The 16,414-nt window shown below is 30.4% G+C and overlaps 1 protein-coding gene across 6 annotated transcripts in view; it reads right to left on the reverse strand.

Annotated features, from left to right (window-relative positions):
* LOC113403058 (supervillin-like) overlaps window positions 1-16,414 on the reverse strand; it is a 182,131-nt gene that overhangs the window by 17,945 nt on the left and 147,772 nt on the right. For all 6 annotated transcript variants that reach the window (XM_026643491.2, XM_026643493.2, XM_026643492.2 and 3 more), the window contains 2 exons: window positions 12,538-12,609; window positions 8,519-8,630 (listed from right to left, as the gene is read on the reverse strand). In XM_026643491.2, coding sequence (XP_026499276.2) covers window positions 8,519-8,630; window positions 12,538-12,609 — 184 coding nt within the window. The remainder of the gene's footprint in view (window positions 1-8,518; window positions 8,631-12,537; window positions 12,610-16,414) is intronic.

Genomic DNA, 16,414 nt, shown 5'->3' on the forward strand with positions numbered 1-16,414 from the left:
ACGACTAAAACAATGTACATTATTATATGAGATTTTCATGCGAGTTGTTCTTCTAATACATAATTTCACTTTAAAATATACAAAACTTAAGCGGCTATTATGTACGGGTCAAAGTCATAATGTATCGGATTCAAATGTTATTTTCTTTCAAGAATTTTAAATAACAGTCTAGGATTAGGTGTAGGTTTAGTAGAGTTATAACCCCATATCTGCAAAAGCGCATCTTAAGTCGATAGTCGCAAAGGACAAGCAAGACTGACTTTTTGCTTGCTTAATTTATATATATATATATAATTTATCTGATAGTCGGCGATAGAAATTTATATAAAATATCACGCATAATTATATTAAATATCTGAAATAAGTTATCCTTTTTTTAAAATCTACTTTAAAAACTGTCTAACAAATACAGATAATGTCTCACTGTGAACATTCCCATAAAAATATTTACTCGAAAACTAGAAGCTTGTTTTCCTTCAATATGATCATAAACACGGCGTTGGTCAAAATTTATTATTAGTATTCGAGTGTGCGCCAAACATTATGTAGAGCGTCTACGGTATAAGTGAGCTGGCATAGTTTTACTGCTAATGAGATCACTAACTATTTGTGATAATTATTTTGAATGAAATGCGAAATATGCAAGATGATTATTTTTAGGCGCTTAGAATTATGAATAATAAAACTTTGCACTTCGAGCGTTGGTGTTTTAGTGATAGCTTTAAATGTACGATGTATCAGATGTCTTATTGGTATTCGTATGTGTTAAACGATGGTTGTTTTGTAGATAACTTTCATAACGTTTTTTTTTTGTTTTGAAGGCATTTTTGTGGAAAAATAAGCAAAAAAAATTTGAAATAATAACTTTTTCCGTCTCGCATTTTTAAATTTGGACCGATAATTATTGTTTTAATATTGGCAAATAACCAGTGTTTATTCGTTTTTATAAATCAGAAGAAAAAAATAAATTTTAAATGATACTTTTTTTATATACATTTTTGAAGTTGCATTTTTGACTTATTTTGAAAAAATCTAAAAAACGTGATAACTCAAAAATGGTTCACTTTTGCAGTATGCAAATGGGGGTTTAAATTATCGCAAATAATCACCCCTATCACCTCCTAACGGGAATACATATACATTTTGAATTGTGCATATAAATATTCCAATTACGTAATAATTACAATACGAACGTCTAATTAAATATTTATTTTACTTTGAATAAAAGACAAAGGTTATTATATACATTATATATAATAAAACATAATGCACTGTTTACTATAAATTTTGTTAAATTTATAAGCACTTTTTATTTAGCTTAATAGGGAAAAATACTGTTATAAAGCTATTAAACTATCGAGAGCAAAAAATTAAATATTCGTTAATTTCATTATTTCATGCCGCTCGCTTAGCTAGGCGTAAATTTAAATGTAGGTTTTTATCTTATTATAAGTCTACGCCAACTAGAATCCGTTACATGCAAATAATCACATTTACAATTTTACAAGGAAGTAAAATAATAGATATATTATATAACACTATTATTCATACAAATCCTGCCAGAGGTTTACGTGGAGCCGTTTAACTATTCAACTATAAAATCTCGCATGAAAATAAATCAAACAGAGCAATGCGGTTTGCATACATTTGAAAAAAGGAATACAAAATACGCAAGCCTTGCAACTGCCTCGAGAAACCTGTTCTCTGATCGTGACGCGCTCGCGGTACCGAGCGCTTTATATAGGGCTGGATCTCTATACCTTTTATTTACGAGAAGTAGACACTATATTAGAAAAATATAAACTATCATTCTACAAGTGTTCTTGTAGGAATATATTTACTGGGGTGGTAGGCCTTTGTGCAAGCGAGTCTGGTTAGGTACCACCCTCTCATCATATATGAACTCAACAGGAATACGCTGTATTATTGTATTCCGGTTTAAAGTATGAGTAAGCCGTTGTTACTATAGGTACAAGGGACATCGTTCCAAGGTCGGGGGCGCATTGGCGACATCCCTCTTACAACGCAAATATCTATGGACGGTGACTAATCACCAACAGACGGGCAATTTATTATAAAGGTTTGAAGAGCTACAAATTTAAAGTCGTCCCTTAATAGGAATATTAGTAATTTTCTTAAAACAGGCATCGTTTCTTTTATTTATAAAAATATAATACAATATAATATAGCTTAATTTATTAGGTAGATGTTAGCTGATAAATTAGGCTATATTCTTGGATAGCTTGTTTTATTGTCCCGACGACGTAGCCTCATAATAATGCATGCATTTTTCTAAAACCATTAAATAATTTAAACGCTTTTACGTACGAATTTCATCTTTATTTGTATATTTTTCAAATCAGTTACTTAAATCGATATTTTTGGTAAACGTATATTTACAATTTTACACATATTAAATAAAGTAGCAACCCTGATATATGAGGCTGTATACAATATATTGAAGAATCTTTAAAACATTACGAGTTTTTATTTGCGGTTGTAAAACTTTTGCTTTTTTTCATAGATTATCTTCACAACCATCAAATAAACATAAGAAAACTAATAAACATGAGAATCTTAATTATACAATTGTAAATTGAATTAATTATAATAATTATTACTTTCTTTGCCAAGGTTTGGTGTTAATTTAATTACATGAAATGAATTTATGAAAATATAATATATTACGCAAGCTACGTCCAGCGGCACGAGATGCCGTAACGATTGACGATTTCGTCTGTAGAAAACATCAAAATGTATGAAATAACAAAATATTATGTATGAGAATATGAGATTTATCGCATGACACAAAATTGACGATTAGAAAACGACGTCGATCAATCTCTTTGACATTTTCTTTCAATCAACCAAAGGCTCATTTCGACGAAACCGAAATTCGAAATCACTTCGACACTGTCGAAAGCAATTTGCTTATCCCGCCAGTACTTTTTTAAAAGTCCTTTATAATTATATGCATTAGTTTCGAAATCAGAGGGGGCCAAGGGACTCAAGGTTCTAATCCAAAAAGTATCTCAGTTCGTGACAAAAATTTAAAAGTGAACTTGATAGTATATTTTTTTAATGTAACCAACATTGCTTAAACCTATCTTTAGCGATGTCCCTGGAATGCACCACTGATATGAATTATTACCAGTTTTAGACTCAACAATACCGGACAAACAAACAAATATTATTTGTATATATCTATTATTAATAATCGTTATTATTGATAATCATTATATTTATATTAAAAGAGTAAATAACAATAATTTATTAATAACTTCAAAATGACATAATTAGAATGTTCTAGTTTATTTTATAAATACAGAATAATTTAATCCATTTATCGATTTATTTCGTTTTTATGTTAATATCGTTGGTCTGTTTGCGTTGTTGGGTTATAGTATAATCGGATTTAAAGTGATCATGAATTTACATAAAACTTTATAGGTGACATTTGCTTTGAATTATGTTGAACATAGCGATGGATACATTAACATAAGGTGACTTACCACTCTATAATCAATTAAAAAAATCAATATAAAATATAATATTCACAGCTCGTTAAAATATATAGAAATAATTTGTTGTATAAGGTCGAATGTTAATTAAACTAATCGTCAGCTCTCGCATTTGTAGCGTTTAAAGATATAGAAATCTTCGACCTTAAAACGTAATCCGATTAAGCAAACATTGGAAGTGGCGACCTCTTTGCACCAACTTAGGAGGTATAACCGCCTTATAAGGCCTTGTATGCATTAGTGTCATATATACATATTATACTTACTGGCATGAACAAAGCATACAAATTATGAATAATATTTTAATTGTACGATTAGACACTGCCTGTACTAAATTTAACAGTTCCGCTAGAATTACACAAACTTCCTGTATGCAATTTCGGGAAAAAGATTCAATGATTGTCTATTAATTATGATGCTTTTTATTTAAGAATCATAGAAATAATATAATTTTTAATAGTGAGTACATTAATAAACTTGTATTTTAGCGCCAAAAATATCCAATACAAAGAAACAGTCGTTTCCAAAACGAATTAGCGATGTGATTTATGTTTGTTAGTACTAGATGGCGCTGATTGTGACCGTCTACAATTTCAAGGATTTGATGGTAGGTGGCGCTGAACGCTAAATAAACATTTTATAAAACATTAACTTTAGAAGTCATTATTAATTAGATGTAATTAATTAGTACTAGATAATATATTTATATCAAACATTATTTTGTACTTTAGCATAACTATAAGCTTTTAACGCAAGTCAAGGGCATAACCGTGTCAAGAAGAGTGATATTAAATTTACAATGAGAGCAAAAGGTTGAAATGCTGGCATTTTATGGCACAACGAACACAATTTTATTAATCATAGAATGTAGCCGTTGACATATAAGTAGCCTTTAAAACTTAGACGAGCACAACAGAATTATTGACATGCAATTATCAAATGTCAGTATAATAATCAAGTAATTTATTTTATTTTTATTTATTTATTCTATTACAAATTATACTTAGTATAATTAACAAGGAAAATGAGAAGTTTAGGTCGATTCATTTTCATCTGTCTTGTTCGGATTAAAACGCTAATGTAACGTCACGGATAACTAATGAGACAAGAGTTATTGAGGTTAATGGTTTTTCCGAACTGAAAATAGGAAGGACTTTTTTCTAAAGGGATAAGGATGAAAATGGTTTGTAACATTAATTAATTACAGAAGATGGTATTGGCAAAATTCAATTGGTTGTTCGCTACGCAAACTTTACGAAAACTAAAGACGAAGACGTAGACTTAAGCCCTTACAAAGTTTTTTGTAAGGGGTTAAGTAATTGTGTCTTACGAACTGTCGGTAACAAATTCTCTATCAAGTTCTTAATTGACATTCCCAGCTAGAGGGATACATGACACGTCTTCGATAGTATGAATAATAAATTTATCAATTAAATAACATATTGGAAAATAAAATTATTTAAATTCATACATAATTCTTAGTTAAATCAGTTAAAGTTACATGTTATACAATATTTGTTATGCTTCGAATACGTTTTTTAAGTTTGAATAGCCAGTATTATTTTTTTATTTAGTAGGTACTAATTTTGGTCCACGACTTCGCTTGTTGTGAGTTATTATTCACACAATATCTTTATAAATTAAAGCCTGTGTTATTCTGATGTACATATAAGCTTAAATAAAATTCTTAGAGTAGTTTTTGCGTGAAAGAGAAACGAACATCCATAAATACAAACTTTCGCCCTTATAATAATAGTTTGATTGAAATTGTGTAACACTGATAGATATTACTATCAATAAACTATGATGAATTATTTCGATATTAATCTTCAATTAATTATCGGCGTTAATTTTGAAAAGAAAAAATTGATGTGTTGCAAACCATAAAAAAAGGTTTTTTTTTTATCACAATTAAGTAATATTCTTTAATCTGTCATTGTTTCTATTCTTAATAAACACATTCACGCATCGGGCATCAGATTAAGTTAAAACTTTGTATTAATTTGTCGTGATTTACATTCCTCAAGTTTCCTGGCTTATTTATAAGTATATAGTTAGTAGTATATTAGTTAGTGGTATCAACTACGACACTCGATTCGACTCGTGGAATATAGGGATCCTTTCGTTTTACATATTCTAACCGCAGTCTAAAATACGTGGCAGTATTTACGTAGTAAGTAATATGACAACTCAATAAAGAACATTTTGGGAAGGAACTAAAAGACCGTTGCTAACATCTTTACAATACAATAATCAATGCATTGGAACATCAAGGTCGAAGCAATGTACCAGGCGGAGATATCACCATTTTACGCGTCGAACTCAAGACCCAAACACGATAGATTTATAAGCACCTATTTTTACGTTGAAATAGCATGGACGCACCTTTAGCAGACCGATAAAATAACAATCATAATAAATATATTTCAAAGGTTGATAATTTTATATATATTTTCTAGTATTCGCCCAGCGGGTGAACTTTAACCTTAATACCTTCTAAATTTTTTTCTAAATACTAACATAAACGACAAAAAATTACGTTCTGTTTTCAAAATAACACAAAAATCGCCAATTATTAACAAACATGAAAAAAAAGAAAATTTATTGGCAAAAAACCAAAATTAACCATTTGTATCCCTGTTTATATGAAATTTTATAAAAATTATAATATAACAATAAACTTCGATACTCTTATACCTACGAAAATAAAAATTAGCAGCCATGTTTATTTTGTTATTTAATGAATATGTTTATTGTAAATCGCCACTAGATGGCGACTCAGCACATAGTCTTGCATACGGTTTAATACACCGCCATGACAGTGTGTATTATACATACCTCTGCAATGTTTTGTTCAATGGATAAAAATACGGCTAGCGTTCTACTGAGACTTATTTTTGACTAATTGTTTTTAAAAATGGGTGAAGTTATAATATTATACAAGGCTGTCTATTCAGTGTGCTTCAACTCAGAGAATACGGGTCCGATTAAAATACCTACTTTTTGCTCAGATATCCCGTTAATTAAGGAAACAATGATATTATCTGAGAATATATATCCACTTTTTTTTAAATATATTTCCACGCGATGACCCAAAAATACCTACTACCCACAATGGTAAAACAATACACCAAAATTGTAAAAAACAGACGTACAATCCGAAAGCGAGTACAGCCACGGGTCACAACTGACATTACAAAAAAAAACTTAATAGCTGAATTACTTTTATTTAATTAACAATATAGCATGTACACAAATAGATTCATACAATAATAATATAGCTAGTGTTTCCGTGTTTAATTGTTAACGACGGGATACACGACATTTCCGCGTAATAACTCACAGTAGCTCGACTAACGCAGCCAGGCTTCATTGCAAACACTAATTTTATAGATAAAATTGTCGAATGAAGTTATAGAGCTAGTGGGCCAGGGGGATATTTATAGGAAATAAGCGTCAAAGCTGAAGGAGCATTTAAAAACATAGATAAATGGCCATAGAAACAGGACACGTAGATACTTTACGCAATCTTCAGAGCTTTTCTGTAAGAACTCACTTCGTATCTCACTCGTGACATGTTAACAGACTTACAGTGATACGCTATTTTGATACGCCTTCAAATGTTAAAATTAATATATTCAATGTCAATGTCACTTTCTGATATCTGTGCGTCTTATGAAGTAAGTTACAAAAATATTTCTGATACCACAAACTTATATGACTAACACGAATGGTACTTAAAACGGGATGCAGTTTATTATTGAACAGAAGTCTTTCATTTAAATCAGAGTTTCGCAGAATTATCGAAACGAAACTCGTTTGAAAATTTGTCGTATCTATCTAGTTTAGCCTTTGTTTTGATAAAATCAGTCAACCAAAAAAATGCCTTTTATTTATACTGTCCAACTGTTCTATGTGTATGCAGTGACTTTTAGTTAAAATAAATGCTATTTTCAAAACGCCTGGTATTGTTTGACCCGCTAAACGAAGTTCTAAAATACATAACAAATTGATTGGCTACATGACAACGGTGAAACAGTTAACCAGATTAATCGTCAGTACGATACTATATATACATATCAATTATTAACAATAGTTATAAATAAATGACAAGAAATTTAATTAAATAAAATAAAAATAAAGAATGCTAAAAATACATACATAATAGACAGAGAGAAAGAGAAAGAGAGAGAATGACTCTTAATGATATTTTGAAAGATTAAACTTATTGCGAATATTTTAGAAGCACCAAGTTTGCTAATTTGCTTATTGGAGGAAGGCCAGAAGCTTTATAAATTAGCTTTATTTAAATAAGCATTGGAAAATTAAACGTCAAACTAATATATCAAACTATTTGAATCGTTACTACAGGCAAAAGCGACACAAATCTTGGGTTGGTTAGTTGATGGAAGTCATATTTCTTACTTGAACAATATGTGTGGTGAACACTTACGATCAGGTGACATTGCAAGCCTATATATTTTGTACCATAACCAAATTAAACAAGACATAAATACATCAAAGAGATGCATTTGTAACAAAAACGTAATAAATATCTTTTTCAATAACGACTGTACACTAATACAATCGCTTGATGCTTCTACGTTTTTAATTGTTTTATAATAATAATCATCCTACTCACAAATTAAACAAATAGCTTTTATTGCCAGCAGAGATAGTAAAAGACAAGACAATGTCTTGACCACGAAGTTCGTATAAGGATTTGAGACGAGTGTTATGTCATTGTATACCAAGGGTCATTGTAATGCTATGAATGAACGGGGCGTTGTATTGTTTGCAATTTTTTTATGTCAGAATTTATCGAACTAGAATCAAACAAAAGAAAGTATTACTAAACATAAAAAAAAGAGAATCTTATTTGTTTAAAATTCTACCATAACCAGTATCAGGTGTGGTCGAAGTTTAATCATGTTTCTTTTGTTTATGGGCGTTAAATTCGTCCAAATGCAACCTTAAAAAAACATGCATGTACTCACGTTAATTCTGTTCTTCGCCCGTTCTATTGCCTTGCTGTCTTCACGCTCAGGACTAAGTCGACACACTCTCGCTCGCCAATCGTTCGCGCCCGCCGCTTGAAGAGCCGCCAATCTGAAATAAGTTCACTTTATATCAGTAAAAAGTTACAAGTAGCAACAGCCTAACTGACCATTAGCGGGGCTTTCTAGCCTCCTCTAGGCTTTGTTATGTTACAACTCATTAGCAAGACGATATTACGAACATAAATTGAAGCACCTCATGTGCTTCAATTTATGTGTTCAAGAATTAATTCGTCATCTTCTGTTATGAACCATATGTTCTAACAAATGTAATTTACTCAAAAATATTTCTGTAAGTTTTATTTATGTGTTTTTACATATGGTTTCATCGCATTTACACAACCTATAATAAAGATGGTTTGTCAGAGAATGCCAAACATTTACCAATTATTGACGTTTTCCAAATGAACCAAAATGATCAAATAAGTTTATAAATATTTTTCACGTTCCAATTCAAAATTTTCTTGAAATACACGATTAACGAGCGTTACATTGACAGTTTTTTATACATGCATATGAACATATGTTTAATAAAATTTCCGCTGAGGAGGTTGAGAGCTGTGAAAAAACAAGTGGCTCTTTAGGATGCCCTATGTCTCGTTGATTACGGTTGGCATAATAATTAATTAGCTACTTGTAAAATGCAAGAAGCATAGACAAGCAGTCTGGTGTTAGCTATTTAAATATATATATGTATATATTTTAACTAGGAAACCAAATGGTAATCACCTATGTTTATATTAATGGTTATTGCGGGAATAAAACTATTCCTATGCCTTGGCCACCATATCATTTTGAATGTTAAGTCTCTTGTGCCTCTAATTGTACTGGCTCATTAACTCTTCAATCTTTGCAGTAAAAGAATTGATGAAAAGAGTAACTATTGAGCCCTATTGGTTTATCTTGGTAAATTCTATATCCCAAATTTTTTTCTTAATAATTTAATACCATTGTTTTGAATTCTATACAATTGTTTTGAATGAAACACACTTCTATAAATTATTTAGAATAACATTTTGTAAAATGAATCAACCGTTAAAACCAAAAGAAAATAATATCAAAAGTTATTTCGTTTTTATTTATTAACGCCCCGAAAGATTCTGATATTTGTAAAATACTTTAAGTAAATAACGTAAGTGTCAAACTTACATTATTTACGGTAAAATATTTAGTAGACAGAAAAATATTTTTTCCTAAGTTAGTTGAACTATAAATATTCGAAAAGGGATGTCTAAAATAATAAATAGTTTCACAGAAATGGGATCAATACGACCCTTATCCGCCGACGATAAAACAAAAAAAAAGTTTTCGTTATAGTGATAACAAAAGTAGAACTAAAACAAATCGCTCATTTCCAAGAAATAATGATTGAAAGATAAGATATCTTAATGTGTTCGGAGGCTTATCATTTCTTGAATAGTCACCGACTGTATTGTTACTTTAATATTTAGACTCAATTATATAGTAATTCCTATTGTGAGGGTCATAAATACGAAATTAAAATAACTTCATTTTTAGATATTTATATTAGCTCCTTCATGCAAGTATTGTATAAGAAGCGCAATGTTTCGTCTGTTTTTCCATTCTTACTCGTCTTACTGAGCCCTAACATAGACTCTATTTTGAGTACAAATAAATATACACATTCCTAAAACAGACATATATATATATATACATAAAACATACATAGTATATTTTGTAATGCATAGTATATTTTGTATTTCTATGCACATTTTAGTTAATTTATAATGAAATCCCACAAACATTATTTTAAAATCACCAACACCTGCTCTCATATTATAAGATCTCAATGTCTTTCAAGGGTGACTTGAGTTCCTTAGTAAAAATGACGCCTCACGACAGTAGGTAATACATTAACTAATGACTAACGCAACGGCGGTTCTACAAAAGCCTTTCGTATTGTCTTCGATACTTTTTATCAGAGATTTGCATTTCTTTTACTTCTATTCCGGTTTATATAGCATCGTGGAGTTTAATCTTTTAAAAGTCAGTTTTACTTAGAATTTATTACTTTCTAGAAACAATAATTTTATGTTAAAATAAAACCAGGGATCAATGTACAAAAGCTATTAATCCCAGTTTCTGAATACTAAACAATTGTTTTATATAATGTGCAATAAAGTACTTCTTTGTTATTAAATAAGGAAAATTTAAAATAACTAAAAATTATATGACCATACAGAAATACATTACTGACTTTTAATAATAGACGTTCATTTTTACAAGTTAACAAGAGAAGTAGGTATAAGTTTTAAAAAAAATAATTGTCATTAACATTTATCGGACGAAAAAAATGTATTACAATTCATCCAGACCTGAGTTTTGTGGACTAAAAACAACATACAACACGATAAGACGTGAAGAATGCAGGAATAAATGTAACCGGACATATAAGCAACCTTCCAAGTAAGCTAATAGGAGATGTTTATATGTAACCTGTTGTTGAAAAATTATTAATTAGGTACTTTATAAAAATGCAATTATGCTCTGCGCGGTGCATGTACATTCGCGCAATATGAATCTATAAAGAGGTTTTGAGCGTATCATTAAAATGATACGCTTTAAGAACGTTATTACAACAGTCAGCAGAGCGGCATGGTGGAATAGGCTCCAAGCCTTTGCTCGGCTGTGGGTCGTTTACAGGCTATTCTAATGTAAATTATGTTACAACAAAAGGACGGGATAGAAGATTGAAATACAAAAGAGCTCATCAGTCTGGAAACACGAGATACGTATATTAAGATGTTTGATAAAATTAAAATAGATGCAATCGAAACCAATGCACAATGTCAACGACCCACACTATTATCGCCTCAAGTGTGCGCTCTCAGCCCTAGAGGAAATACAGATTAAAATTAATTATTGCTGTCTGTCTCGTACTAATATATTTATCTGACATGTTCGCACTTTATGTGTGTGCAAAATATTAGAAAACAATACAAGGGAAATAGTTTGTTTAATTCCTACATATATTATAATATAATAATACGTATCTTTAACTCATAATTAATATATGGTTTATGTGGTCGACTTATATAAATAAAAATGTTGCCTATTTTACGTTCCATATTCAAAAAATAATATAGCCATTATTTTTTTGGAAATTCATTGTTATCCTTTAAATTAAAGTTAGCATCGTCTTAATACGTAAAATCCGTCGATTTACGTTAACCGCCATGTATATCAAAACCGTCTTCGAAATGCTCTACACCTTCTGTTATATGTTTTAGGTTTATTAGTTTTTTTTTCAGTTAAGGAATAGAAAAGGAACATCTATCAATTATTAATTTTAGACTAAGATTAATTTAGTTAAGTTAGAATGACTATAATATGCTTGAGTTATAAGGAATTACTAAAATGTCACAAAATTTTATACTAGTGTTACAATACATATGGGTCACATTTTAAACATAACTGGATTTTTGATTTTCCTTAAAATATTTCAATGAAACAAGTAGTAGGATACTTTGTACATAAGATATAATCTGGAACAAGTTTCACTACAGAATGTGATATTTTGATAAAACTGTATTAATGTAAGAGTATTATTATTACTGTGCTCAGCAGTGCCAAATGTTTATTTTTCAACATGTCTTTTCACATGAGACAATCATATACACATCTCATAAACATCTCATTAACTAAATATAAGATTCGTTAATGTTTATTTTTGTTACTTAAGTTATTAATTAATAAATTTTGTATTAATTAATTTGTTGGGAAACGTACCATCCAAAACAAAAATATTTCGACTAGGACTCGTAGTTCGCGAGATTAACACATTCAAATTCACTTAGCTTTTAATTTAATACTACTATTTGTCAAATCTGACAGATGCATTCTGAGATTAACGCGTCAACCAACAAAACAATAAGCTATATACTATTAATAATGGATATATTTATGGAAGAAGTAGGTACAACGGACTAGATACATACCGCTCAGCGATAGTGCCACCTCGATTCGGCATATCGGAGTGTGTGGCGCTCCGCTGGACGCCACCAGCGAACCTGCAGACAAACAAATAAATATTTATTTTAATAAATAATAAAATTAATGATATATTTAATTTTTCACTTCTAATAAGGTTTTGATCCGTATAATTTTACCTATAACACCTATTTAAAAAATTCCAGTTAATTTATTTTTGAATATACTAACAAATTTTGACTAACGAGTTCAAAATATTGAATAAAAATATTTCTGAACGAAGGCAAAGATTTTTCTAAAGGATTTTAATACATACCAATGACAACAAATTATAATTTATTAAAGTATTATTGTGATAATAACCGTGTATCATGAATAAAATTATTACCTTGGCTTTTCAAATTTCTCTTTGAGACTCTTAAAACTGTAGAGTCTCTCGTCCACCGGTCTCATTGACAACATTTTGAGATAAAACTAACTTATAAAATTTCACTTAAAACGAACCACTAAGATAAAAATATCGATATAACAAAAACTTCAAACTAGCATCTTTGCGATGTAACAAAAACTATAACAAAAAAAGGGTTTAAATGAGGCTCGTTGTGACGGAGTACATCGTCGTGACGTCTGTCATCGGTTCGATTTCGTTCGCGTTCAGACGTTAACTGATGAGTTTGTATATTTCCCTTGCATTCGTCACAGGCGAGCCCGTTATCCTTGTGTGCCATTAATGTGTTTATTGTTTATCGTATAAACAAAACGAACTGAATGTTGTTAAGTTTGTACCAATCGTTGCTTCATCCATCTACATTTATTTTAAGTTTCAATTCTAGTGCGCATGCACTCCGGACATATATCGTATTTTTTAATTAATATCTAATTAAACACAGTTGAATAAGTACTATTATTATTTTTAGCAAAGCTTAAACAACCTTTTACAAGCAATTGAAAAGGACAGTAAACTGAGAATTATATATGATTATATTTATAAGTTTTATTTGTATCTATGTTATGTAGAGTTACCGATTATGTGGTTACAGTAGGTAGTTTACAATAAAACCTTTAGTCACAAGTTTTATTGAAATGAAATTATTAGTAAGTGATTCGCGAAAAAGGCTAAGTGATTCGCGATTTTTATTTTCAGTCGATACAAGGAGCACTACGAAGCCGCTTTTATACTCGAAGCACTACGGAGCCGCTTAGCGTTCGTGATGTGCAACATTATTGAGTATAAAAAATACATTAAACAACACTTTGACACTTTGATTTTTTTTCTGTATCGATGTTAAGGTTCCCCAAATATTGACAAAAAACATAACGCCATATTGGTTCAACTAACAGCTTTCGAATAAAACTAACAACACTGACTTTTCAATTTGAAACATAAAGCAGAAACAAGAACATTACTATCACGTTATTAATCAAGAAAAATAATAATAATTATTATTTAATATATGTTAACATCCTTATAGGATTATATATAAGTATATAGTTTCCATAGCACAATAATATATTGAGTTGAGGAAACTGTTTCATGTTGGTATAAACAAACTCGGCCGACGATAATATTCCGTTAGTTTACAGTTAAATCGGAAAGAGTGGCGATAAGCCGCCCTACATACATATACAAGTATAATTAAAGCTGACAGTGAAATACTATGGGGTTTGTCGCTTAACAATATAATTATTACATTTTCGGCGAACGAGAATACGATAATAAACGATTATTTACGGCGGCGCATATCAATATTTAAATCATTCAGTTAAAAGAAATTATATGCTGGATTTTTACATGCTTTTTATTTATTTATGTACTACGAGCATTAATAAAATACCGCACTAAAAATTAATATAGAAATTTCATTAAATTGTATTAAACAATACCGTATATATGTATACCAAGTTTTGAAATAATTTTACGACATGACGTTTAAGGCTTATACACTCCGCTTAATTTTACTAATCTAAGTAATTAATGCTTTCAACTTTTACGTTTATCAGCAATGTGGACAAAGGTAACGTTGTCATTTGAAAGGCTGTTCCTTCTAATGTGAAGTGATGATGAATAATTAAGGGTAACTCAACTGTAACGTATTATAATGCCTAAAGGTAAGGTTATATATTTAAAAAAAATCCAATGCAAATGCTGATCTATTACATTAAGACGCTCAAAAAAAATGTTTTTAATTGGAAATGTTTAATAATTACATATACCTACCGTTGGTTGAAACTAAGACCACGTGTTATTTAAATATTTACACGCCAGGAGGCGTACGTTACACGCGAGCGCGCCCTACCGCGTTCGCATCGCGACTGGGCGGGCGGCGCTTTGACGTGTTAAGTTGCGTCTCCATAAAAGGAAAAGTAGACTTTTCGCACTAGAGAAAAAGGGCCTTTTCAACATTACCTTTTTGCCTTACATTAAGGTCAGTGATTTTCATTAAATGTTTTACTACAACTTAAAACCTGTTTTGTGACGAGGTCACGTACATTACGAGTTTCAATTCCAAAATAACTGTATAACTTTTACTACTAAACTTAATAGTACTAAAAGCATTGTATCTTTTAAATCTTAACCTTGGAACGTTCCACATACATATGTATTTCAATATATTAACTGTCATAAACATTACAAAATTCGGATACATTTGTAATGAAGAAAAACTACATACAGTTGCAAAGACGGGCAAAAAAAAAAAAAAATAAGGAACACGTGCCGTCTTGTCGACTACTCCTCAGATGCAAAATGTGAATGCACTCTAGTATGAACGAAGTGTGGCTGGGCGGGCGGCGCGTTCAGACCATATCTATGATACCTAGTGTTATGCGTTATGAATTTCGTGAAACCGGTACAAAACCTAAACCTATTAATCTACAAGTTTCGTTTATACGTATTCTAAAATGAAAAAAAAAAACAGTTTCGAAATTGACATTAAGCAATACCATTTTTATGTAAAAAATATTATAATTTTTTTTTATTATATATGATTGGTATACTTGAATTATTACTAAGCGAATATCACAGGTTTAAGGCCAAATAAGTACAATCGAGTATCTTTATAATTAATTAATCTTGTGGTCGGCTGAGAAAGAAAACTTCGTTAGGAAACCTGCATGTGTATATCCACCAACCCGGATTAGAGCAGCTTGGAGTAAAAATTCCAAGGCTTCTTGTCAAAAGGGATAGAAGGCTTTATCATTAACATTACATTCACATATATTATATTAACAGTAATAATTCTTCGGCATAAAATATAAAACATATGGATAAATTTAACTAATGAATGCCTACTATAGAAATTCAATTGTTTGTCGTGTTTCTATTGTAGGTACGCCTGTCTAGGATAGACATGGCAAAATCCGTACACACAGCTAATATATCCGGCTTTTATTGGCTTCTCTGTTTATGACACTGCAAACGTAATTAATTGCAATTGCCGCTTACGGGTTTACAGGGAATAAAGCCTTAATGTCTCGTACTAGAACTAGCTTTTATAACGTCTGAGCTGAGCTTAAAGGACGTTAACTTTATGTATATTCAAACACAATAAAATAAATATTGTTATTATTATTAATTATGAACAGTTTATATATTGTATTTAATTCGATAGTTACTCAAACCCCAAACATTAATACATCATGAGGCGAGTGAACCTGTTTAATTAAAGCCACAGGGGACACCTTAGTTGCGATGTGAGGTACGGTTAAAACTTTCTGAAGTATTAACGGTGTAATAGAGGCCAATTACAATTAATTTGGTCCATTACCGTAGTTTGCCTAACTGCTACCAATGTAATATTTAATATAAAAATAATGTATACATACTTATATTCTTATATTGCAATGTATTGCAATATAAGAATATATATATATATATATTTATAA

This window comes from Vanessa tameamea, chromosome 16, assembly GCF_037043105.1.
Source record: "Vanessa tameamea isolate UH-Manoa-2023 chromosome 16, ilVanTame1 primary haplotype, whole genome shotgun sequence".
NCBI classification, from domain to species: Eukaryota; Metazoa; Arthropoda; class Insecta; order Lepidoptera; family Nymphalidae; genus Vanessa; species Vanessa tameamea.